Source organism: Spermophilus citellus (assembly GCF_964194105.1).
Source record: "Spermophilus citellus genome assembly, chromosome: 5".
In the NCBI taxonomy this organism is placed as follows: domain Eukaryota; kingdom Metazoa; phylum Chordata; class Mammalia; order Rodentia; family Sciuridae; genus Spermophilus; species Spermophilus citellus.
In genome coordinates, this window is record NC_138186.1 from 16,667,300 (window position 1) to 16,694,791 (window position 27,492).

General features: G+C 38.4%; 1 protein-coding gene across 1 annotated transcript in view; it reads left to right on the top strand.

Moving 5' to 3' along the window:
- Nucleotides 1–8,826: 8,826 nt before the first annotated feature.
- Nucleotides 8,827–27,492, top strand: part of BLOC1S5 (biogenesis of lysosomal organelles complex 1 subunit 5) — a 34,373-nt gene continuing 15,707 nt past the window's right edge. Inside the window, exons 1-3 of the mRNA XM_081296319.1 lie at nt 8,827–8,959; nt 13,237–13,319; nt 25,711–25,840. Coding sequence (XP_081152445.1) covers nt 8,845–8,959; nt 13,237–13,319; nt 25,711–25,840 — 328 coding nt within the window. The 5' untranslated portion in view covers nt 8,827–8,844. The remainder of the gene's footprint in view (nt 8,960–13,236; nt 13,320–25,710; nt 25,841–27,492) is intronic.

Consider the following 27,492-nt stretch of genomic DNA (forward strand, 5'->3'; position numbering starts at 1 on the left):
CGATGTACTATATAACTTTTCACTGAACACAGTTGAACTCTTATGATTCAGAAGCTAGATTCCAGATCCTGCGATATGCAAAGTTGTCATTATGAGGATCTGTTGATGCCCTTTTTTTTTTTTTTTTTTAGTACCAGAAATTGAACCCAGGGCTGCTTAACCACTGAGCCACACCTCCAGCCATTTTTATTTTTTATTTTGAGACAGGGTCTCACTAAGTTGCACTGGGTCTCACTAAGTTACTGAGTCTGGTCTCAAACTTGGTGATCCTCCTGCCTCAGCCTCCCAAGTTGCCGTGATTATAGGCACGTACAACCGTGCCTGGCTGTGCACTTTAGTAAATGTTGTGCTATGAGAATTATAGCTCATTAAAGCATTTTGCGCGGTAGGGGCAGGGAGTGTCAAATATACTACCCTTTCCGTATATCCATTTTGAGACACTGGATAATTAACTACCCATGAAATTCCTCATGAAATGAGTAAAAGATGACTGATAGTTCATTTGCATAGGAATTATAAAAATCACCTAGCCTGGTGTTTACTACACAGAAAATCATCAGTGAAAGACAGATTGTAAAATCATAACCTAACCTACAATTTTATTAAAGCCAAACTCTTTGGTCTTTTTATTTGCCATCCCTGAAATGCCACCCTGCTGAACAGTGAGCTCCTCTCAGGGCATGTGATGGCAGAGAATGTTGTCATTTTAGTAAAACATGAATTCATATTACTTGCCACTTCAAAAATCTGAGCCTCATTCTTTCAAGCTTTTGGGGGGAAAAAAGGTCCATTTTTCTTATTTTGCTTGTAAAAGATCAGTGAGATTCATCTAAAAGAGAATGTCCTCATCTGCATGCTTTTCCTTCTGAAAATGCTCCTTTCCAACCATTTTCTTTCTGTAATTCTCGGAAGCTTACAGCATTGACCATTCAACGACTGCCTCTGAATTTAATTGAGCACCTACTATGTACCAGACATTCTGCTAGGCCTGGAGATAACACAATTAGATCCTCGCCCTCATGGGGTTTATAATCCAATGATCTGTGAACAAATTCCTGGGGCAGGGTACATGAAGCTTTCTCTGGGAGGCTGCCAGCTTCCAGATTCTTTGAAAGTGAATAAATAAATATAACTGGATATCACTTACCAGTGTCTTCTGTGTTCTGGGCTCTGTACCGGCCACTTCATACTATTAGCCTTATGTTGATTTTGGTGCTAGGAGAACAGACTAACTCTCCTAGAGGGCAAAAACCTCCAAATGGACCTCCCTTAGGGGCTGAAATGAAATTGTATGACTTCAGGGTTGGAAGACCTCCTGTCACTGTACTGTTCACTGGACTTGATTTGACTGCCTTGAATTAGTTACATGTCCCAGTTCCACATGCACATTTCAGGAACATTAAAAATTCCAAATAGGGATCATTCTTCAGCTGAGGATCCATACAGTTATTCATTAGTAAATACTAACTTTAAAAGATGGAAATAATGGGTCTGGAAGCAATAATAAAAAGCCGTTTGTCTCTAGGCTCAGTTCTACCCAAAGCATCCAAGATATCCTGAAGTATTTTGTGAGGTTTGTGACTATAAATCTCAGTGACTGCTGTCCCAATATGGGTGACATAATTTCAAGAAAATCATTCATGCTTGATGTGACTTCCCAGTTAAATATCCCTTCCCCATCCAGTATAACAAGAAGATTATTTCACTCAAGTTTTTAACAGATAATTATCTGCAGGGGAATATGCACTAAGATCCCCAGTCAATTCCTGAAATGACAAATAGTACCAAACCCTGTGTACTAATTTTTTTCTCTGCATACACACCTATGTTAAAAGCTTAATTGTAAGTTAAGCATAGTAAGAGATTAACCATTAACTATTAAATAGACTAGTTCAAACAGGCTCTTGATACTACGCAGGTGAATCTGGTAACCAAAAGAGCTACTAAGAGGCTGGTGGGCAGGTAGCATACACAGCATGTCTACGCTGGACGATAGGATGATTCACGTCCAGGGCAAGATTTTATCATGCTACTCAGAACTTGCACAATTTAACTCATGATTTATTTATTTCTGGAATTTTCCATTTAATAGTACCTACAGTTGACTGTACACAACTAAAGCATTGGAAAGTAAAACCTTGGATTGGAGGAGGAATACCGTATGTGGGAATTCTCATTTTTACTCTCTGTTAAACACTGGTCTTCCAATGACTTCATTTATACCCACAATCATGGTTCACCACGGTCATTAACAGGTACCTCAGGTTTCTCCCAGGGACAAAGGCAGAGATAGCCGTAGAATGAATGGACAAGATTGCCCACTGCCAGCGCATCGACCTCTGTGTCCCTTACAACTATATCTAATTCATAAGAGCCCTGCTGAAAGTCTGTCCAGAATAGCTTCAAGATATGTTGATAAAAATTTCAGCAGATATATTGTTAAGAAAGAATAGGACTCCATTATACTCAGGTCCACGTACATCACACCCAAAGATAAAATACACAACGATTTGACAGGTAGTCAAATGAGAATGATTGTGAACTATAGCTTTTTCATTTGTATTTTTTCCCTAACATTTGACTTCATTCCTTCCTTGAAAAAAAAAAAAAAGTCCGATGTTACATGAACTTTAATATTAATCTAGCTTTGGCAGAGATGCGGTGGTTTAATGGATTAGAGCATTTAGCTTTTTACCCCAGAGAGCAATATTTCTTCTTTCTCCCCATAATTAGATAATCTGCTGCTACCCATTACCAGGGCACTAAATTTCAAATTCTCCATACACCTGAGCGGGCTGCTACATATCTGGCCATCTTAATTTTAGTCTTGATTTATTGAAGCTGAATTACATTCCTAACTCTTCCTGGAGCGCTGGGTGAATTTTTATTGCAAAAGCAATGGGGAGAAAGTTACCATCATATATCTCTCTTGCTGGGCAGAGCTTTTAGATACACAAGGGGCTCCATATCCCACGGTTCCATGTCTTGTATGCTGGATTTATAACACCGAGAGGCCCAGCTCTAGGGTTACATACAGGCATATCGGAGATGAGATGGGGAATTTGATTTTGCAATAATGATTACTTGTTACGAAGCCCACATTCCTGCAGGCTCTGCCTTTATTCCCAACACTGCTGGTGAATAAAACTAATTCCAACTGCTACCTAATCTAGCAAAACTCATCTTTCACATACAGGAGAGAGGCCAAAAGAGGGTAAGATGGGAAGTCAGGAGAATTTGAGATGTTGCCCATTTTTGCTATTAGGTTCCTAGGACCTCTGTTTCCATTATCACGATTCCTTTAGAATCTTTTAATTCTCTAAACTTTTGCTTCTTTGTTGGGGGGAATGAGAGCTTTGCATCTTTTCCAGCCCGGTGAGTTAATTTGGTGGCTCTCTCGTGCCATCTCTTCCACTTCAGTGAGGCCTGGTCCCTAGGGCTCGCCAATTGTATTATGGATCCTGCAGATTTGGCCTGCCGTTCCTGCTGAGTGTCATCTGTCCTCACCGTCTTGCTGTGGATAATTTTTGTCCTCCCTCACATCATCTGCTTGAGAAATTTGTGCCTGGCAGGCCTGTCTGTCCAAGTTAAGCTTGAGATATTGTAGCCATACAACTAATTTGACAAGGCATAGCTCTAAACAATAAGGCCGCAGGCTTGCTTTGACCAAAACGAAAAACTTTCCAACCACCTGATTACAGATTCCAAAGCTCCTCTGGGGTCGTCCATGGACTAGTCTGTTTGCGTAATATAAGTTATCCCTTCTCCACTGCCTCATTTCTTCCTCGCCTTCTGCATCACATACACACCTTGTCTTAAAGGTCCTTAGGGATTTTTAATTTTCAGACTGGCCTCATCAGATTTCCAGTTCCTGACTTTTCCTGATTGGACTTGAGCCATGTCCCTCAGGTAAATGAACTCCACACAGCAGCCCCACTTACGCAAGGAGGATATGTTCTAAGACTTTCAGTGGATGCCTGAAACCCCATATAGTAGTTATATTAATCAACTTTTTGTTACTGTAATAAAATACCTGAGATAATCAACTTAAAAAGAGGAAAGGTTTATTTTGGCTCAGAATTTTGAAGGTTCGGTACATAGTCCAGCAGACCATTCTTTTCAGGCCTGTGGTGAGGCAGCGTATCATGGTGAGGAACATGCAGTGGAGCAAGCTGTTCACCTTATAGCAAAAGGATGAAAGAGACCAGCATCCCACAATCCCCTTCGAGGGCACGCCACTGTGACCTAAGACCTCCCACTGGGCCCCACCTCTTATAGAGTCTGTCACCTCCAGTAGCACCACTCTGGAGAACTAGCTTATGGGCCTTTGGGGACATTCCAGGTCCAAACTATGGCAGTACCAAACCCTACATAGACTGTTTTTTCCTACACATTTATACCTACAGTAAAGTTTAATTTATAAAGTAGACCAAGTAAGAGATTACCAGTAACTAATAATAAAATATGACTATACTGTAATGAAAAATGTTTAAAAGTTAGGATGTGGTTATTTCTGGAATTTCCCATTTACTATTTTCAGAGGTAGTCCACCTCAGGTTACCTGAGATAGTGGTGAGCCAAACTGGATAAGGGGAATGACAGTGCTCAACTGTCATTACCAGATGTCTAGGGAGCAGGCAACATCCTGCACGCAAGCAATGGGTCTCAGCCTTTAGCATGCTTGGGGATCACCTGCAGCTTCTTCAAACAGGTTTCTGGCCTCTGATTTAAATTTCGGATTCAGGAATGTTGGGGTGGGACCTGATATTTTGCATTTCTAACAAATTCCCAGGTGATTCTAATGTGATGTCTACACTATAAGAACTCCTGTGCTGCACCTATTAGAGCTCAGGACACGGTGGACTTGGGAGCTGGCTGCCTGCATCCAAGGATCATGCTTTTTGCCCAGCTGAATCATTCTACCTGCCAATGGGGTGGCACTTGTCACTGGAGCAGTTTGTCTTAAATAGCTCTGGCAGGAAGGCACTGAAGGTGCTTTCCAAATGATGTCTTCACCAGAAGCATCTCTAGGGGGAATAGCAGGATTTGGTAGAGGAAGACCACTGATGTTAATTCACAGTGCACTGCTCCACACCAAAGGGACATTCATGCCCAGTGTGTCACATGACTCCCTAAACTTCAGGGAATTCATATGCAGTGATATATAGTATCTTACCCCAAGAGACCCTCTCATCTTTTCCCCTCTCTTGACTTCATCAGTTTTTGCATTTTCAATTTTCTAACCCTCTTCCAAAATAGGTTAGGAAAAAGGGAGATTAAAAAGCGGTGCCAACAGAAAATGTCCCAGGAACATATGCATGACAGTGAACGAAACCAGCGCAAATTTTTATTTCTCCCATGACGGTGGGGCTGACCTGCATATTTTTGGGACCATGCATGGCTTATGTGATTGCATTCAGCTGGCTGATGGCTGGGTTGACAGGTTCAGGAAAGTCTCCTTCGTATGTCTGGGCCAGGTTGCTTCCTTCCTCTCTCATGCAGCCTCCGTGTGTGTGTGTGTGTGTGTGTGTGTATGTGGTCTAAACTAACAGGAGTTCTCCACGGGAGGAAAGCTATCAACTGGCACAGACATTTTTCCACTATGTTCTGTTGGTCAAAGCAAGCAACAAGGCCAGTTCAGATTCAAGGGGAGGCGACATGAGCCCTGTCTCCTGACAGCGCAAGCAGCATGATTCCTGTGTGTGCGGGAAGGGGAGGAACCACTATGACCATCTTTGGAGATTTTACCACTGTCCTTCACCTGCTGTTTCCTTATCTGAGAATGGCCCTCCTCACCAGTCAATGGGTTCTTCATCTGGGAATTCAACCAACCACGATGAAAGTATCTTTTAACATTATGACTGACATGTTCCATGTAGGTAGGCCGATGATGGTTGTGTTGGAACATATGAAGACTTTTTCCCTTGTTGCGATGATTGCCTAAACTATACAGAATAACAGTTTTTTAAAATATGTGTTTTTTAGTTGTAGGTGAACACAAAACCTTTATTTTTTTAAGTGGTGCTGAGGATTGAAGCCAGTGCCTCACACATGCCAGGCGAGCACTCTACCTCTGATCCCCAGCCCCAGCCCGTAACAATTATTTATATAGTGTTTTCATCATATTGGGTATATAAGTCATCTGTAGGTGATTTAAAGTCTACGCGGAGAATATGCATAGCTTCTATAAAAAAATTAACTTTTATATAAGGGACTTACCGATTTGGGTTTCAGAGGGAGTTCTGAAATTGATCCTCCTCAAACCCTCTATTAGGTTAATGAGAGGATTAGGAGATATATGGCATATGATATGTGATAGCATTTTATACATTTCCAAGTGCTAAGCAGGTAGGAGATATTTTAGTGGTGGGTGATTAGAAGAATTGAAGCAGCAATTCACAATAGCTAAGCTAAGGAACCAACCTAAGTGCCCTTCAACAGATGAGTGGATAAAGAAAATATGGTACAAATACACAATGGAATAATACTCATCTGTAAAGAATGAAATTATGGTATTTGCCAGTAAATGAATGGAACTGGAGACTATCATGCTAAGTGAAATAAGCTAATCCCCCAAAACCAAAGGCAGAATGTTCTCTCTGATATTCGGATGCTGGTTCACAATAAGTGGGGGTTGGGAGGAATAGAAGTTCACTGGATTAGACAAAGGGGAATGAAGGGAAGGGAGGAGATGGAAATAGGAAAGACAGTAAAATAAATCAAACATAACTTTCCTATGTTCATATATGAACTCAAGACCAGTGAGACTCCACGTCAGTACAACCACAAGAATGGAAGTTACACTCCATGTGTATATATATGTCAAAATACATTCTACTGTCATGTATAACTAAAAAGAAAAAAAATTAAAAAAGAATTAAAGCAGAATATCTAGCACTTTAAGAGCGGGCAGAGGAGGTTACTGTAGGTAAAAATATTTGGGGGTTATTTACTATGTTCCAGGAATTTTACTAACTGCTTTAAAGGTATTATCATCTTTAATCATCACAACAACCTGACAAGGTGAATATTTTGTTGCCATTTTACAGAAAGTAACTGCAGCTAAGTGGTGAGCTAGAGTTTGAACCAAATTCTGGTTGATTCTCAAGTCTTAAGCTAATGCAGCCAGAATTTCTTTTATCACTTATAACACAATCAATTGGCAAATTTTGGAGATGAAATCTGCATTTTTTAAAAACATCCACAGTAACATAGGAGGAGCATCCATCCTTACTGTGCAATAGTGAGCCTTCTCAGGTTTTTCAGTAGTTCAAAGACACTAAAAAGACAGCTTAAAAGTCATTTAGATTTACAGGAACAGCTGGGTGGGATGGCCCATGCCTGTAATCCCTGCAGCACAGAGGCTGAGGCAGGAGGATCCCAAGTTCAAAGCCAGCCTCAGCAACTTAACAAGACACTTAGCAACTCAGCAAGACCCTGTTTCTAAATAAGAATTAGAAAGGGCTGGGGATGTGGCTCAGTGGTTAAGCACCCCAGGGTTCAATCCCAGGTACAAAAAAGAAAGGAAAGAAAAAGAAAAGATTTGCAGGAACAGGAAAAAAAAAAAAAAAAAAAAAAAAAGCTTGACTAAGGAAATTGCCTAAGTGGGGAGAATACCAAATGATGGTAAAAAGAATTAGGCTCTTTAGAGATTGATAATAAAGGTAAGGAACTAAAAGTAAGAACTGAATGTTTAGAAGTCAGACCCAATTATTACCAGTTAACTAAGTTAAGATTTTTTTTTTTTATTAATTCATCTGTTTGATATCCTTTTTGTTTGGGCTTATCGTGTCTTCTGCTAGGAAACCCCAAGTTCCTTCTTCACCTGCCCATCCCACCCCATCCCAGATGCCTCTCTTTAAGGCCTGGGAACCAAGCTTTGCCTCCTCTGGGAAGCTTTTTCTGACCTGTCACCCCAGTGTCCTGCCGTGTGTGCCGCACCTTCCTCCACCTTATCATTTATTCATACGCCTTTATTGTAAATGTTGGCTTATATTCCTTCCTCAGCACTAGACTGTGAGACCTTTTAAGTTCAGGACTATTTAGGAAGATGGGAGAAAGAAAGGGAGAACAGAGATGATTCTTAGAACCACTGGATAACATGGGAAGTAAAGAAACTCCTGGAAAGTTGCACGTGGTTCTTGGGAAAGCATGAAGACTTTTTAAAACGACAAGATGTGCATTATGGAGTTTATCAAATGGCAACAGTTAGGTACATGGCAATCCTGTGGTTTTCTCTTCACTACATCAATTCAAAGAAGCCTTGCAAACCAGTCCTTTCCATAATTATACATAGTTTATCTTACTCCATTTAAAAAACGGTTGACATTTTGTAAATACAAATGCCAGAGAATTTTTTTCACATGGGCATAAGTGAGTCTGACAAGGAACTTGTGCAAGTCACTTAACCCCTAACCCTGTTACTTCATTTGTTATAAATTATAGGTGTTTCCCCGAATGCCTATGATGACCAAATGTGACAGCGCATGCCAAAATGTTCTCTAAAAATTGGTGGTAGATATTAATATAGGTAATATATTTATACTACTATTAGAATTACGCCCTAGGTGCCCTCCACTGTCCCTGACACACAAAGAACCCCAGCGATTTCAGGGAGAGATACTTTCAGGCACCTTCTATTCCAGAAGCATATGCCCTAGTCCAACATGGCGGCACCCGTTACTGCCAGTACGTCCCTGGCTACGCTACCTAGCCCCGTTTCGGAACCGCCCACTGAATAGACGCAACTCCGACGCCTTTTGATGACGAAAACACCTACGCGCTCTTCCAAAGCGGACCATATAGGTTTGCGCAGGCGCAGCGAAGTAGGCGGAGCCAGTCGGGATGAGTGGCGGAGGGACTGAGACCCTTGTGGGTTGTGAGGTCGCCCCCGGCGGCGGCGGCGGCAAGAAGAGGGACTCACTGGGGACTGCGGGCTCCGCACACCTCATTATCAAGGGTACGAAGTGACAGGGCTGTCGACCCTGGGACGATCCCAAGGCAGCCCGCCTCCCAGGCTGCGCCCTCTGACCCGGGCCGCGCCCCAGGCCGAGCCCAGCTCCCGGCGGGCGCGCGTGCGTTAGAGCGGGGCGGGTGGGAGTGAGCAGTGGTTGGTCGCCGCCTGTTTCTCCCAGCCAGCCGCCTCCCGGTACCCAGCCAACCCACTTGCTCGTCCTTCCTCGCTTTCCTTTTCCAAAGCCCTTAGCCACCAGGCCTGCCTTCTGTCTCTTCCCCAAGCTCAGCAAACCAAAGAAGGGCAGCGTTATTGTGGAGAGTCTCACACCGACCTGTAACGCAGAGGGCACCGACCTGGGAGTTGGGAAGAGTTTGGGTTCCCAGGCAATCACTTAGGAGTTGTTTTAGGAGTCGGGTTATTCCCTTTACCGACCCTGTCTGCTCCTGGGTCATGCCAGGAGTAAATGACATATGAAAGCGTCCCGAGGAAGGGTTGCACAGGGCTTAGGGTCAAATGATATTTGTGTGCAATCAGTGAAATATGACTTTCAGTTGTTTTATGATGATAAAATAAAGAACGAATTTTATCATCCTCACAATTTTAGAGTACATAATTCAGTAATTTTACATTGTTGTGCTACCATCACCACTAGACAACCAGAGAACTCTTTTCACCTTGTAAAATTGAAACTTTGTATCTATTTAATAGTAACTTCCATTTCCTCCTCTCGCCTTCCCGGTCATTAGGCAACCACCAGTCTACTACTTTCTGTCTGTGAATTTGTCTAACTCGTATGAGTGGAATCATAAGGTATTTGTACATTTGTGACTGACTTTTTCACTTACAGATATCCTCATTGTTCATTCCATGTTGTAGCACATACCAATTTTCGTTTTAAGGCTGAATATTAGCCTTTTGTATGTATATACCACACTTTGTGCATCTGTCTGAACGCTTGGGTAGCTTTCATCTTTGGAGGTTGTGAGTAATACTGCTGTGAACATGAATGTACATATATCTTTTTGAGGCTCTGCTTTCAGTACTTTGAGATTTATATCCAAAAGTGGAATCGCTGGATCTTATGGTAATTCTATTGTCGATTTTTTGGCGAACAGACATACTGTGTTGCATGTGTTTTACCTTTTCACCAGCACAAGGCTTCTGATTTCTTCATGTCCTCACCAACACTCATTACTCTATCTTTGGTAGTAGACGCCTGATAGGTGTAAGATGGTATTTCATTGGGGTTTTGATTTGCATTTCCGTAATATTTAGTGATCATAGGCATGTTTTCATGTACTTGTTTGCCATTTATGTATCTTCTTTAGAGAGATGTCTATTCAAGTCCTTTGCTCATTTTTAATTAAGTTAGTTTCATTATTGTTATTGAGTTGTAGTTCTTTATGTATTCTGGATCTTAACTCCCTTGAAAAGCAGTTTGCAAATATTTTCTCCCATATTGTCAGTTGTTCTTCATTTTGTTGATTGTGTCTACTTTGATGTATAGTACAGAAGTTTTTAAACTTTGAGGTAGTGCTTTTTTTATTTGTATTTATTTATTTATTTTTGGTACTAGAGATTGAAGCCAGGGGTGCTTAACCACTGAGCCACATCCCTAACCCTTTTTATTACTTATTTTTGAGACAGGGCCTAGCTAAGTTGCTGAGTCTGGCTTTGAATTTGTGATCCTCCTGACTCAACCTCCCGATCCACTGGGATTACAGGTGTGCACCTCGGTGCCTGGCAGTACTTTTTTGTCAAAAAGGTAATTCAGCAGGGCCTGGTGGGCACACCTGTAATCTGAGAGCAGCTCAGGAGGCTGAGGCAGGAGGATCTTAAGTTCAGAGCTAACCTCAGCAACTTAGCCAGGCACTTGGCAATTCAGTGCTACTCTGTCTATAAATAAAATACAGTAAAGGGCTGGAGATGTGGCTCTGGTTGAATGCCCCTGAGTTCAACCCCCAGAACCAAAAAAAAAAAAAAAAAAAAAATCAGTCCTGTATTGTGTTCTTGAAACTTGATAAGACAATAAATCATAAGTACTCTCTCCTTTGGGGGAAAATGGTAATTATACGTATGAAGCAGTGAATGTGTTAATTAGCTTAAGTGTGGTAATCATTTCACAATGTATATGTATCAAATCATCACTTTCTTACACCTTAAATGTATATAACTTTTGTCAACTGATACCCAAATAAAACCACGGGATAAGAGATAAAAAATAAAAGTTGAGGATGGGGGATATAGTTCAGTTGTAGAGTGCTTGCCTCACATGCACAAGGCCCTGGGTTCAATCACCTGCACCACAAAAATAAATAAATAAATAAAAGTTGAGAGAAGAAAAAAAAAATTTCCAAGGAACCCCCCACTCCATTTTTTTGCAGTGATAGGTATAGAACTCTGGGCCTTGCATATGCTAGGCAAGCACTTCACCACTTAGCTATCTATCCCCTCTACCCTCTTGATTTCTCTCGTGAGACCTTTTCATCTTGAAAACAATTTTTAGTCCATCTCATTTTAAGACTATCAGTTATAAACAGCTATTTGTTGAATATTATTGCTGGATTTTAGTGAATATGTAAATAGATATTATGCCCTGGGTCTGTGAGAGTTGCCAGCAATTGGTTGGGAGTAGGAAGAGAGGACTGGGAAACTGGGGAGGCTGCTGGAAGATGAGTGTCTGGTCTGGGTCTTAAAGAATGCAGTGTTGGTGGGTTGAGAAGAAAGAGGATTAGTGTTTGGGACTTAGTTTGGAACAGCATGAACCATGCATGGAGTTCTGAAACAGGCTGGTGTATTTGGGAAGCTACAGATATTACTTCAGTGTGACTGAGAGGTGAGGCTAGGGGAAATCATACCATAGAGGATTTCTTACATTTTTAAGGAAAATGAGATTTTTCTTGAATAGCAGGAAACTATAGAACAATGTTAAAGAGCCATGTGGTTGGATTTGTTTTTTTAAATATAGTATTTAGTTACTTAAAGCCATCCTCATTGAATTCACTTAATTGCTAAAACAAACTTGTAACTCCGAAATCAATATTGGTGGTGATTTCAAGTTCATCTGCAGTGTCAGAGTTTGAGTCATCTGATTTGCACGTTTCCCAGCTGAGGTCAAAGTGATGCTCTACTTTTTATCTCAGTAGTCATATTGTAAGCAAGTCTCTTTTTCCAATTTCTGGCTAGTGCCTTATTTTTCACATTTTGAGACTTTTCATTGGTGCTTTCTCTGTTTAAAATGACTTCCAAAGGTAGAGAACGATTAGCAAGTAACAAGTACAGGGATACAATTGGACATTAGGACTAACTTCTAGCGTCGTGTAGCACAGTAGGATAACTATAATTTACAACTATTTAATATTTCAGAAAAGCCAATTGAGAAGATTTTGAATGTTTGAGGTGAGAGCTATACTAATTAACCTGATAAATGAATATGATGATACATATTTTTATTTGGATATTCAGTTTCTCCAGGAATTTTGTGGTTTACATCTTAAACTATTTGTTACTAAGAAGAATGAGTAGGCTCACCAAAATCTTTGAAAATTCAGAACTTTCTTACTTAACTATGACTTTTTCAAACCTTCCAAAAGGTAAAGATACTTATAGTGAACACTCACCATCCACCTTAATAAATCATTAAAAGACCCACTGTGCACCCCCCTCTAATTACATTCATTGACTTCCCCCTCTGAAAAGGTTACCACTATCCTGAATTTGGTGTTTATCATTCTTATGCATGTCTTTTATTTTTATTGCTTCTGTGTGTCTGAAGTATTATTGTACATATTTTTAAAGTTTGGGTAAATGCATTTAATCCTTCTGAAACTTGCTTTTTGTTCAACATTATGTCAGTGAGATTTATCCATGTTGTTATGTGTAACTTATTCATTTTTTACTTGATTTGTAGTATCCCACTGTGTGAATGTTTTTAGGATGCTCTCTTTAATTTTTCTTTTGATAGTATACCTATGCATAGTAAACAATTACAGATGGATTATTCGTTTTCGCAAGATTTTTTTCTTGCATGTATATCTTGGCATGAAATTGTTAGATGCTTATATCTTCAATTTTATTAGATATTGCCAAGTTGCTTTTAAAAGTAGTTGTACCAATTTTGTACCAACTGGCAGTGGATGAGATTTTCTCCTAATACATGGTCAGAAATGGATTTCTAACCTACTTTCTCATCTATTTGTGGGGAAGGGGAAGAGTAAAACAAGCTAGAGATTATGTCATTTACCATGGATTAACCCAAAATTTCATTTTATCTTTTTTAGATCTTGGAGAAATTCATTCAAGGCTTTTGGATCACAGACCAGTTATTCAAGGTGAAACTCGTTATTTTGTAAAAGAATTTGAAGTGAGTATCAAAAGCTTATTTTGTAAAAATACTACCCTAATCATTAACATGATACTATACAGAAAGGAAATTCCTCTGGTTTTATTTCAGGGGCTTACAAAATATACTGAGTAGAAATTATTATTATTATGTACAAAGAGGTGAAAATATTTTGGTGGGAAAAGAGAGTGCTAGGGATTGAACCCAGGGCCCGGTGCATGCTAGGCTACCATTAATCTATATACCCAGCCCCCAAAACTTACTTTTGTACTTTGATTAGTACAAGACCAGATAGCAAGAGACTCAGGTTCAAGTTCTAGTGCTTATTCTAAGGTATTTAATGCCAATGGCTTGCAGGGGTTTTATCTATAAAATGAAATATAGCCCAAAAAGAAATTTTAGGGCTTGATGGGTCTGAATTTTCCAGGCTTGTTTTACAGAAAATGAAAAATTTTTTATAGCCAGGCGAGATAGTGCACACTTGTAATCCCAGTGACTCTGGAGGCTGAGGCAGAAGAATCACAGCTTCAGCAACTTACCAAGACCTTGTCTCAGAATAAAAAGGGCTAGGGATGTAGCTCAGTGGTAAAGCACCTCTGGGTTCAATCTTCAGTACCAAAATTTTTTTTTTTTTTTCTAGAAAGAAACTTTCTATAGAGAATTCTTTTTTTTTTTTTTTTCCTCCTCAGTTGGGGCATCAGCACTCACTGACACACTTAAGTTGAAATCACAAATTCCCTTGAGGGCCCATATCCAGTGGGCAGGTCTTCTAGATGTTACTGCATCTAGAACTCCAGTTCCTTCTGACTGGTGTGCCTGTTATCTCAACCAAGTCAGATCAAGATTTTGCCTTGCTACTACAGTAATCTAACATTATTTTACTTTATAAAAGCCTTTGATAAGTATTTGTTAGCTGCAGGGTGAAGTCCAAGCTTTTCCACCTGCCATTATTCACCTTGCATTTGACTACCAGCAATATGCTATCTTGTTCTTCTTAGTTTTGCACGTGTATAATCGACTCATTGTACATTAGATAATAACTTCCCAAGCTACTGTTGGGCAGATGATAAATGGCATTACACTATTTTGTGACTCTGTGTATATTGGGGTTCTCTTTTCAAATGAGACTTCAACCAAGTAGGGTGTCTAAATCTGCCAAAAGCCGAGACTCTTTAATAAACCCTTAAAACTACAGGAAGCCTGTGTTACTGAACACTCAAGATAGATTGAGCTGTAGCATTAGACAAACATTTCTTAGTTCAGCAGACTAACTCAAAAACTATCATTTCCTTGTTCCTTCACAAGATAATGAAGATTAAAGATGTGTGAGTGTGTATGTCTGTACACATGTGTGTGCATGTGTGTATCTTAGAATATTGTGTGGTACCTAGGAATAACCATCAGTTATTTTCATTGTCCTTATAGGAAAAGAGTAGGTAGGACACACCGAAATCTATCTTGAGACTATTCTTTATATGCTGTGTAAAGATTGTCATCAATTCTTTGTGAGAATATCATAGAAATTTCTATGGAAACTTGCTATGTTCCTTTACAGTGTGTTGTATAAACATGTTTTAAGAATTGCATTGAATGTTTCAGATAGGAGTTGTGGATTTAGTTATACTTAAATGTGAGAATTATAGTTGACTCAGCAACTACATGATCAAGTTTACCTCCAAAACATACCTTAACTCTTCCTACTTAGCCCTCTTCCCACTGCCCCTACTGTTATCCAGCCCACCACCAACTGTCCCCTGACACCTGCCATAGGTTCTGCCTGATTTTCCTGCTTTCAACCTGAGTGGAGTGTTTTTCACACACTAGCCAAATGGTGTCTATGTCTGACACCCAGGTCCTCTCTTCACACTTAGAGTAAATCTAGCTCCTTCGCTGTGTTTAAAAATCCTGGGTGATCACGGACTCCGACTTGTCTTTCATACATTATTACACATAGCTATGCATTTACTGTGCTTCTGCCACATGTTCTTTCTTTATTTAACACATCTTGATTGTCTTTGCTCCCACAATTTCATCTTTCCTAAATGCTCCTCTCCATTTTTTTGTACAGCTTGCTATTTTTTGTTTAGGTTGCAGGTTAAATGTCACTTGGTCCCTTAATTAACAGCAGTCCTTAAGGCATTCTATCCTCTCACCCTCTGTGATGCTATTCTTGTTTTTTAATGCCATGTAACAAATTACCAGAAGTTTGGTAGCTTATTTCAATTTGAAATACTGAATAGTTTTTATTAAAACAATATTTATAAATATGCCTTTAAAGATCCAATTTATATTAAAAGAAGAATAGCATTTGGAATTAGGTTGTTTTCGTTAATTTAAACCTTTCACCTCATAGAGACTGAGCCCAAAATTGGAGCTAATAAACAATACCCATTAATTAGCTCAGAGTTCTCCAGGTCAGAAATGTGGTCACAGCATAGCTAGGACCTCAGCTCAGGTTCTCACAAAGCTAAAATCAAGGTAGTAGCCAGGCTGTGTTCTCATTTTGGGTTCAGAGTTCTTTTCCCGGCTGACATGATTATAGAGGGACTCAGTTCCTCAGCTTCCAGAGGACACTTATAATCCTTGCTACATGACCCCTTCCATCAGCAAAGCCAAAAGTGAAGAGCTCCCCCCTCAGAAAATTCCTCTCATGCTTCAAATCTTTCTGGCCAGGAAGAGCTCAGTCCTAGTTAACGACTCACCTGGCAAGACAGGTACACTGAAGGTAATCTGTCTTTCTTAAAGTCACCTGATTTGAGATTTTAATTACACCTATAGAATCCCTTCACCATAGCACTAGAGTTTGATTGAGTTAACTGGGAGAAAGTGTATATGCCTTAAAGGTGGGGATCTAGGGACCATTTAAAATTTTGTCTGCCACAAGCACTTATTGTTTTTATTTACTATTTATTGCCTGTCTTCTCTCACTAGAATGTAAGTACCATAATAGTAGGGGCTTGTCTTTCATATTCTTGTGTTCAAAATGCTTAAAAATACCTGGCACATTGTAGGTGCTTAATATGATTTAAAAGAACAAGCAACAGAGCGTGGATTTAAATTTGGGTTTTCTTGACATTTAATATGCCCTTTCTTATGAGTCATCTTTTTGTTAATCTGGTCAATTTGTGATACTGGATAGTTTTTATTTTTTTTAATATTTTAATATTTATTTTTAGTTTTCGGTGGACACAACATCTTTATTTGTATGTGGTGCTAAGAATCGAACCCAGTGCCACACACATGCCAGGCGAGCGCGCTACCGCTTGAGCCACATCCGCAGCCCCTGAATAGTTTTTATTAAAACAATATTTATAAATATACTTCTGAAGGTCCAATTTATATTAAAAGAAAAATAGAATTTTGGAATTAGGTTGTTTTCTCTAATCTAAACCCTTCATCTCATAGAGACTGAGCCCAAAGTTGGAGAGCAAAAAATAAAAAGTCGAAAAGCTAATTGATTAGTGTCTGAGTTGTCCTTAAGATACAAGTGTCATTATACTTCTTTTGGTGTTCTATATTAGTGTAAAATAGGACTGTAAAAACACTATAAAAATAAAACATTGAGTCTTGAATGGAAGAGGAAAGAAATGTTCAAGTTTACCTCAAAACCTACCTTATATATGCTTTGAAATATGTTGTATTCAAGATGGCTTCTTGTTGAAGCCATCACCTGTTTAACTGAGCTGGAAGATAGCTGGCCAAGAGAAAATAGGCATGTTTTTGAGAAGAGATGCATTATCTGCTATGTGAGCTTTTCCTCACTATGACAAAATACCTGAGAAAAACAACTTTCATAGTAGGGTAGGGAGGGGGAGCATGGGAGGAATAGATGAACTCTAGATAGGGCAAAGGGGTGGAAGGGAAAGGGAAGGGGTAGGGGGTTAGCAAGGATGGTGGAATGTGATGGACATCATTATCCAAAGTATATGTATGAAGAAACAAATTGGTGTCAATGTATTTTATATACAACCAGAGATATGAAAAATTGTGCTGTATGGGTGTAATAAGAGTTGTAATGCATTCTGCTATCATTTATTTTTTTAAAAATCAATTAGAAAAAAACTTGAAGGAAGAAAGATTTACTTAAACTCGACGATTTCAGAGGTTCCAGTCCATAGTTGGCTGATTCCATTATTTTAGGCCTGAAGTAAGGCAGAGTAAAACTCGCCTTATGGCCACTGGGAAGCAGAGAGAGGGGCCCCCGGGGCTGGGGTCGGGGGAGGCCATGGATAAGATATACACTTTCAGGGCATGCCCAGTAACCTGTTACTTCCTCCAGCTAGGCCTTACCTCCTGAAGTTTCCACCACCTCCCCCAGAAACTCATCACCTATGAATCCATCAATAGATTAATCCACTGAAGTCAGAGCCCTCTCAACCTAGTTAGTATATACTTAGAGACACATCTCTGAACCTTGTTGCATTGGGAACCAAGCCTTCAATATATGAGCCTTTGGGGGACATTCCTCATCCAAACCATAACACCTGCACTCTGCACTAATAAGTCCTTCAAAATCTTTTTGAAGAGGAGGCAGTGTAGAAGGGTAGCAAGAATATAGACCTTAGAACTTGACGTGTCCGGATTCAAATCCTGGTAGTTATGATTACTTGGTTTATAAGAATCATTTTCCTTGTCATTAAAATGAGAACAATAATATACACTACAGAAGTTTTTAGTTTTTATGAGGATTTAATGATCTATCATTTAAAAAATCCTTTGTATATAGATGTTAGACAAATGTTTCTAACTATTAAGAAAAAGATTGTAGGGCTGGGGCTATAGCTCAGTAGTAGAGTGCTTGCCTAGCACGAATGAGGCACTGGGTTCCATCCTCAGCACCACATAAAAATAAACAAATAAAATAAAGGCATTCTGTCCATCTACAACTACAAAAAAAATTTTTTTTTAAAAAGAAAAAGATTGTAACAAGTACAAGCAAACAAAAATGTGTTAATTCAGAATTTGCAATAACTTAAGTGAGTTTAGGTCCAGTTTTTAATATCTCAAGGGAAAACACGGTTTACCTGAACTAATGGCATAAGCATTGTCTTAGAAAATGTTTACTGAAGAATAAAACTTTCACATTGGCTGTGATGTGAAAAGCTTATTTTATAGAGTAAAACAAAAAAAATTTTTTTTATTTTGTAAGACATAATGTCAGGACCCAAAAATACATTTGTATCCTATATGAAAGAGCATTCTCGTATTGCTTTGAAGAAGGGTCTCTGTCATTAAGGAATGGTCTTGATGGGCTCTGAAGTTCCTGGTCAGCTGTGTTTGAGTGCTCTTCTTCTTCTTCTTCTTCTTTTAAATATTTATTTTTTTAGGTATAGGTGGACACAACACAATGCCTTTTTTTTTGAGAGAGAGAATTTTTTTTAATATTTATTTTTCAGTTTTCGGTGGACACAACATCTTTATTTTATGTGGTGCTGAGGATTGAACCCAGCGCCTTGCGCATGCCAGGCAAGCGCGTTAGTGCTTGAGTCACATCCCCAGCCCAAAATGCCTTTATTTTTATGTGGTGCTGAGAATCGAACCCGGTTCCCACCCATGCTAGGCGAGCACTCTACCGCTGAGCCACAATCCCATTGAAGAGTACTTGATCTGGGCTTTTCACACAATTGCCACCCCAGTTGGTCTTTCCCAGGCTTAGTGCAGCATAGAAATTATTCTGCATATGGGGCTCAACTCCCTTTTCTTTTGTTATCTTCTCACATTTCCTCTAAAATTAGAAGGGAAAAGCTGAGAGGCTTCAGGTTTGAATATATGTCTGCAGTATTTACACATTTTTTAAACTATTTTGGCCCCAACAATAATATCCTATATTTAATAAAAATGTCCTTTGTTCAGAGTGTCCTGAGGGACAGGATAAGGTGATGAAGCAGGGGTATCAGTACTTCCTGGAAGTTTCATCTTCCTTCTGCAACTTAAATGTAGTTCACTTTAAGAAAAGTTGGCTAGCATTTAAAACTAAAATTGTTTATATATTTAAAAGATTTAATGCATATTCCAACAGTTATCTTTTCCTTGATTAAATCTTATTTGTAGAAGAAGGAAATAAGTGCCACATGGTGGCAGCATTACTCAAATTATTGAAGTACTTGGTAGTGTGAGCTCTTCTTGTGTTTTCATTAGTGTTTAAGGAGAGTTGACTGTCTTGCTCCTGATTTTCTGCAAAAATTATGGACAGAAGTTCAGAAAGGTCTTTCTTTCAGGTGGAATCCTATGAGTCAAGGTGTTGTCCTCTGTGCCATTACCTTTCTAGCTAGCCTTTCTCATGATGCTGAGGAGAGATACATGTTAGTGTATGAGTTTTATGAAATACAAATGAAATAGTGCTGTTCAAATCCCAGTGTAGTTTTTAGCAAACCCCATACACTTAGTGCTTTCTTGAGTAGTTATTGAATACCTAGGTATATCAGTAAGAAGGTGTGTAGTTGTTAGTAGCAGCTGAAAAATAGAGGCTTTTTAAGCGGTAAGTTCTACAATTTGAAATTAGGCTGAACCCCTTCCTTCTAAAAATGGAGGAAACCTAACTTCAGTTAAACCTGCACAGAAGTCAAATTCCATAGAAATTTATTAGAAGATAAAAGAGCAGAATAGTATCCCTCAAGAAAATAAAATAAGAAAAATAACTACCCTGAAAGATAAAAAGCTATAAGCTAATACTTCAAAATGAGCTTAGAGAACATAAGAAAATTTGGGAAGTAAGGAGAGAATGATGACATAAGTCAGAAAAACTCTATCCAAATGATTGCATAGAATAGAAATGGGAAATAAAAGATGAGATGAACGAATTCAGGAAAAAGAAAATTTTAGAAGTATTTTAGAATTGAAAACTAAATGAAAAATAAGACTGAATCAAATGGCTAGTCCTTATGTGAAACTGAAAATAGGTTTAAAATCGAAGAGACAGGGATAAAGAGATAAAGACTCAAAAGGAAAGAATGTTCATTGATGATAAATACAGACCATCCAAGATTATGTGTGATAATGAGCTCCTAGAGAAGAAAACCAAAGCAATGTAAAGGACAAATGTAAAAACAAGAATTCAAGAAAACTTTCCCATATTAACAATACTATTGGAATTGTACTGAAGGGCACACTGCTTTATGTGAAGATTAACCTGGTATAACCAATACAGAGACATTTGCAGATAAAACTGTTGGGTTTTATAGGGGAAAAAAAAAATCCCCTGGGCATCCAGACAAAGTGGCTAAGTCCCTTATGAGAGGAAGAAAATCAGTTCGTTAACAGATTTATCTGTGTTGTGCTAGAAGACAGTGGAGTAACAATAGGGGGTTTTATATTTAGCCAAACTGATTCCTAGACATAAGGACCACAGACACACTGTGAAAATCTGCAGGACTCTGGAAATACTGCTCAAATGATCATTTCCAACAGAGTGAATTTCAAACAATGTTTGGAGAGACTCCCTCGTAAAATGAATTGGTAAGGGTTGTGGCTCAGTGGTAGATCGCTTGCCTGGCAGGTGTGAGGCCCTGGGTTCGGTCCTCAGCACCACATATGAATAAACCAATAAAGTAAAAAATCCACTGGCAACTAAAAAATATTTTTAAAAAGTGAATTGGTAAGCATTAAAGATATGTTGAGCTAAAGAATTAAGACTGAACAGTGTAGAAGAAGAACAGTGTGACATGCAGTGGCTCCGTGTTCTAACAGTGAAGACGAAGCATAATTATCAGCAAATGGAAGGAGATGGGAAGGTGTATGAAAAGCAGGATTCCCTTGCTGGTTGCCTCATAAATATTAACTGAAAATATTAGTATTAGTCAACTTCCTGTCATTGTGGGAAAAAAATACCTGAGAAAAACAATTTAAAGGGAAGCTTTATTTTGGCTTACTATTTCAGAGGTTTTAGTCCACGGTCACTTGGTTCTTTTGGTTCTGAGCCTGTGTTAAGACAGAATGTCATGGCAGCAAGCACATGGGTGGTACAGAGTTCCTCACCTCCTATCCACCAGGGAACAAAGGGAAAGGGACAGATAGGGGCTGGGAAAAAATACTTTTCAAAGGCACATCCCAGTGACCAGCAAGGCCCCATCGCCTAGAGTTTCCACCACCTTCCAGTAGCTGGAGATGAGGCTTTAATACATGAGCTTGTGGGAAGACATTTAAGGCCCAACCCATAACAGACAGTATTTCACATTAGATCCTGAGGAATAAGGAAAGACTAGAGAAAGAAAAGATGGTCACCTAATATATTCTTTATGTAGAGAACAAATAAACTATAGCTGAAAAAGTGGAGGTATTATATACAAGGTTATTGCATAAAGAATTGGTATATACATAACCATGAAAACAAAAATGCTGACTTAGAAATACAGTCTCCAACTTTAAGTAGTTCAATTTAGATTTTTCACCTTTATGATGGAACAAAAGTGATACACAGCCAGTAGAAACCATCTTTCAAATATTTTGAATTGGATCTGTTCCCAGGTCCAGTCCTCTCACCATGTGGCCAGTACTTCAAACCACAGCTCCCAATCAGCTACACAATCATGAAAGGAAACAAACAGTACTCACCAGTGTATGTGTTAAGTTAGAATGTTGGTAGATTAGATGAATTAAGTGCATTTTGACTTACATTATTTTCAACTTACATGCATACACATGTGTAATGGATGTATATATCCTTACACTAAAACAGTGGTTGGATACATTTTTAAAAATAGTTACCTGAAGAGAAAGTGATAGAGGACACAAGGTACAAAGCATAAAGATGAAAGCTAGGCTTCTTTGAATTTTTTGTTTGTTTCACAGATGTAGTTTTGGAGCCATGTAAGTATTTTACATAATTTAAATCAAAATTAAACTTCAAGGAACAATCTCAAAACATCAAATGTAGAGAAACAAATCGTGTTTTAGAAAGAAATTATTCCTAATAATGTTAAAACACAGTGATTGGATGATACATTTCTTTCTTTCTTTCTTTGGTACTGGGGATTGCCTGGCTTAAATATACATTTCTAATGTAATATACTTTCAAAACACATAAGTTTTTTAAAAATATTAAATTGTTTTTAGTAATCATTTTGTTAATGCTAATATTTAGTGCTTTTATTTGATCAAATTTATGATAAGGTAAATGAGTAATTGGGTTGGTGTTTTGAAAACCTGGAAAGAAACAGTTAAAACAGAGGAAGGTAATTTGAAATTCTGTAGTCCTGGGGAATGCTGTGGCACATCTTGTAATCCCAATTACTTGGGAAGCTAAGACAAGAGGGTCCATCACAAGTTCAAGGACAGCCTTGGCCACTTAGGGAAATCCTGTCTCAAAAAATAATAAAATAAAAAGCGCTGGGAGTGTAACTCCATGGTAGAGTCACTGGATTCAATCAGCAGTACAGGGCAGAAAAAAATCCTATAGTCTGAATTTGTTTGTCAATATCACCTCATGGTATTTCTTTTTTTTTCTTCCTTTCTTCCTTCTTTCACATAGCTCCCAGCCTTGTCTACTGAAAGGTTAGAAATAATGGCCAACCGGTAGCAGCCAACAGCCCTTGTGCTCAGTTTCTGAATTCCATCTCTTGGTGCTGGTGTAGTGGTTAGAGAACTGCTGATTCTGGAGCAGATGTATAGGATGAGTCTGAAGCATCAGGTTATACCAGAAAGCAAAGAGAATGACAAAGAAGAGTGGAATTCTCTAAAAAGCCTCCCACAGCCAATTTGAAGAGACTTCCACTAGACAAAGCTAGGGACAGTCTTGAGTATCACTGAAGAGCAATACTGAAATAGGTTGGAAAATCCCAAGTAGGCTTAAATCTATAAGCTGTAGGATGTATATAAACAAAAACTCTTTCTAATCATCCCTAGAGAATACTAAGGAAATAACTCATTATTTTTTAAATTGGTAAATAAAGGGAGAGAAAGTCAAGGGTGGTTTTGTTGTTGTTGTTTTGTTTTCCTTCATATGTGAACATTCCTCAGAGTAACCAAATAGTGGAGGAAGGGCAGTTTCTCTTTCATAGAAGAATCCCTGCTGATAAATGAGGACGGAATGCCAACATCCTGTTGAGAGTGCATAACCCACCTCTGAAAAATTAATACAAACAAAAAAACAAAACAAAATCCTCAATCTGCTTGAACCTTTAGTTCTAACTACTAATTTACAGGAAAGGGAAGAGACAGTGGAGTATGTTAAAGTACACCACAGGGATTCATTCATTAAAAAAACAGACTATGGGAAATTGTGCAGAACAAATGACTCACTTTATTTCAATAAACCGCAAGGAAAAAATATGATAGAGGAGAAATCTGTAGATTAAAAAGCACTTAAAAAATGTTAACCAGTTGCAATATATGAATCTTAATTTAGGTTTTGGTCCAAACAAATGGAGGGATAAGAAAGAACATTTATAGGACATTTGAGGGAATATGAGCACTACTTTGATATTTAATGATATTAAAGGATTGTTGACCTTGTGTACAGTATGTGTGTGTGTCTTTCGGGGGAGGGGGGAGAATATGTGCCTTTATTTCTTTTCCTAAGAGGAATCTTTATCTTACAAAGATATGTTGAAATACTTACAGTGAAATGATACACTACCTAGGATTTTCTTCAAAATGTTCTAGGGGAATCAGTGAAGTATTATAAAGGGAACAAAATCAGTCATGAGTAGAGAATTGTTGAAGCTTGTTGACAAGTACACGAGGGTCCATTATATTATCCTTTCTCAACTTTTATAAGTTTTTAATTTTTCATTATGGGAAAATTACAAAAAGTGAAAAACTGACCACAGCTGTTTCATAAGCATGATTCAAATAAAAATCCCAGTAGTAGAACTTACTATTATAATCAAATTTATCGCCCTTTTTTAATGAGCTTTTTGTTTTGTATTAATTTTGGATTTGCAGAGATAGTATAGAGTTCCCATATACTTCTCACCCAATTTTGCCCATTACTGATGTCTTACATTACCATGCCACATTTGAAGAAACTAAGAAATCAACATTGGCCCATTGCTTTTAATGAAACACCAGACTGTATTTGGATATCATGAGTTTTTCCATTACTGCCTTCTTTCTGTTCTGGGCTCCGATCCAGGGTACCACCTTGCATTTAATTATCATGTCTCCTAAGACTTCTTTGGCTGAGACAGTTTATCAGTCTTTCTGTTTTTCTTGACCTTGATAATCTTATACTAGCAAGGTACCCTATAGAATGCCTCCCAATCTGGGTTTGTCTGATTTTCTCTCATGATTAGGCTTTTGGGGTTATGGATTTGAGGGAAGAAAACCACAGAGTTGAAGTCCCCTTCCCATAGCATCACATTAGGGCTACATGCTATGGACATGATTCCACTAATTGCATGAACCTTCATGGCCCAGTTGAGGTCACATTGGCTAGGTTTCTCCTCCCTATAAAGTGAAGGGTTTCCCCTTTCCCTTGTCTGTTCTTTCAAAGCACTTCACTAAGTCTAGCCCACCCTCAAGTTGGGTGGGGAAGGTAGTTAAGCTCCACTTTCTGGGGGGTGGGTATAGCAGGATCCCCAAGACTCTCCCAGGCTGTGATTCATTACAAGAGCTCACAGGACTCAGCTATAGTTGATCCAGAGCAAAGCCAGGAAAGGGCAGAGGTGCTGAGAGAAATCTGGAGGGAACCAGGCAGAAACTTCCAAGACTTCTCTCCCAATTCCACGGATGTGCCTGACTCCCCTAGCAACAGGTTGTGACAACAAGCACAGAGTGCATTCTATTGTACCTGGGTGTCCAGGGTTTCTACTTGGACTAGTCAAACAGGCATCCTCAGCCTAGCGAATACCAGAATTCCATTCACCAGAAGGAAGGTGTCAGTGTTAACCACAGTCTTTGTGCAAACAGTTTAGGCACAGTGAGCTGTTTTGTAATTTATGGAAAGTTATACCAATGAATGACACTGATTACTGGTCAGGATTCCAGTCCTCAGCCAAGGACAGCCTCGCAAGCAGGCTTTTCTGAGGACAGCAGTCTCAGTCTGTTGCTGCTCGTTCTATTCTATCAGGGGAGTTATCTGCATATCATTACTTTTACCACCCATTTTTATTATTGAGAGTAAAAAAAATTGTAAAAAAATATAATGCACAATGAAATTTAAAGTTGGATCAAAGTGTCTAATTTCTTCCTAGTGAAATATGTGGTACTCTTAAGTCTCTTGTTCTTTTAGTATTTCTCTTGCCCATTTTCAAACATTGCTATAAAAATATTACTCATGGCAATTTTTGGAGCTTTTCATAATTAAAAAAAAATGCCTCCAGGTTATGACCTCATTTATTGCCAAATAATTAGAAGGCTGTAAATTTCAGTAGTAAGTAATAACATAACAACCAGAACTTGAGTGGAAAGCTCAGAAAATAATTATTAAGACTTCAGACACAGTAAGTACTAGTCATTTACTTCCTTTTAATAGGAAAAACGTGGTCTTCGAGAAATGCGAGTTCTTGAAAATTTGAAGAATATGATCCATGAAACAAATGAACATACTCTTCCCAAATGCAGAGAAACGATGCAGGACAACTTGAAAGAAGTTCTCCAGAGATGTAAGTTTTTGATTTTGATTTCAAATTAATGCTATGCCAAATTTATTTTCTGAAGTATTATGGTGGGAAAGGAAAAGAAGAAACTTCTAATCAGGACACATGAAAGTGGTTGTCTAGTGACTAATGCAAGTTGCCTTGATATTAGGAGCATGCATCTCCAAAGCAAGATGTGTGCAAGGCAGTCCTTCTAGCATGCAAGAAAATCAAAACAATTTTACCTTTTAAAAAGAAAGTTACTGGGCTGGTGTTGTGGCTCAGTGGTAGAGCACTTGCCTCACACGCATGAGGCATAGGTTCGATCCTCAGCACTACATAAAAATAAATAAATAAAATAAAGATATTGTGTCCATCTAAAAATAAAAAAAAAAATTTTAAAGTTACCTGTAAGAAAATGTTTGATGACGTGGAATTAGGAAAATATGAAGTGGAAAGTTTTTTCCAAACAGACTATCAGAGGTTTTAGTTCCGTTTCCCCCCCACAAAAAAAAATAATCCTTTCATAAATGTTTGTATTTTATCACTTTTCTTTTTTAAGTGACATATTCTAATGTAGAGTGATAGTTGATCAAAAGATTATTTATTAGTATTTTTAATATCAAATCATAACATAGATAAGCTTTATGAGTAGCTGATTTTAAAATTAGCAGTATATCAGAAACGTAAGGCTTCTCAGATTTATATTGAGAACATTTGAGGTATGATATACTGGCAAATAATGATGGGTTACTGAAGTACAAAATGGAAAAGTATCCTTGATAGTGGTGGGGACAAAACTGACCTATAATAGAATGGCCGTGAAGGAGATCAGCAGAGACCTTGGTTCATAATGGAGATAAATGGCTTTGTGTGGAACTAAGTCCAGGCTGATGTACTCTAATACTAAAAGAGGGTTGGAAGGATAAATTCCCGAGATCATATTTGGCTTGAGTGGAACAGCAAGAAGTCTATGTTTGTACAGAACCCAGACCCCAACAAACGTTCCAGTATTATTCTAAAAGGAAAACTGCAATTGTTATTAATCAGAATGTTTATATATGCATTTGATATGTGCCTATAACTCTTCTTTTCCACACTTTGATTATATAAAAGTAAATTGGGTGAAACAGTAGGAAACAATGAACAGCTATTTTGACTGGTTGCCTTCTTGGTCTGAAACTCTGAATAAGGATAGCCTTTTGAAAGTAAAGTCTTCCCAGTGAAATAGAAAAATAGTAACTGACAGTTTGGATACTGGACTGAAAATATATTTTCTTGAATGGATGAATTAAAACACAAAATGTGAAGTTAATGGGGTTCTAACATCTGTGAAATACTTTGGTCTTGTTGGCATTAGAAACCAGGCAATGGCTTTTGGAGCTGTTTTTCTGCTAATAGCAGGAAAAGCTTCTTCAGTTGGGCTCCATCATAAGAATGTCCTTGTGCCTATTATGCTGACTGTCAACAGTTACAATGGAGATAATTATCTGCCTTTAAAGTTGATGTAGTTTTAAAAATTAGTCTGGACCTGGCTGTCATTCCTAGCAAGTTTTATTTTCAAAAACTTGACATTCTAAATTATATGTTAGCTTATTTATTTTCAGTGCTGATTGATCAAGGAGTTTTTCAAAATCATGTAAGCAAGCTTATATATTGAATATTTTCTAAAGAGTACA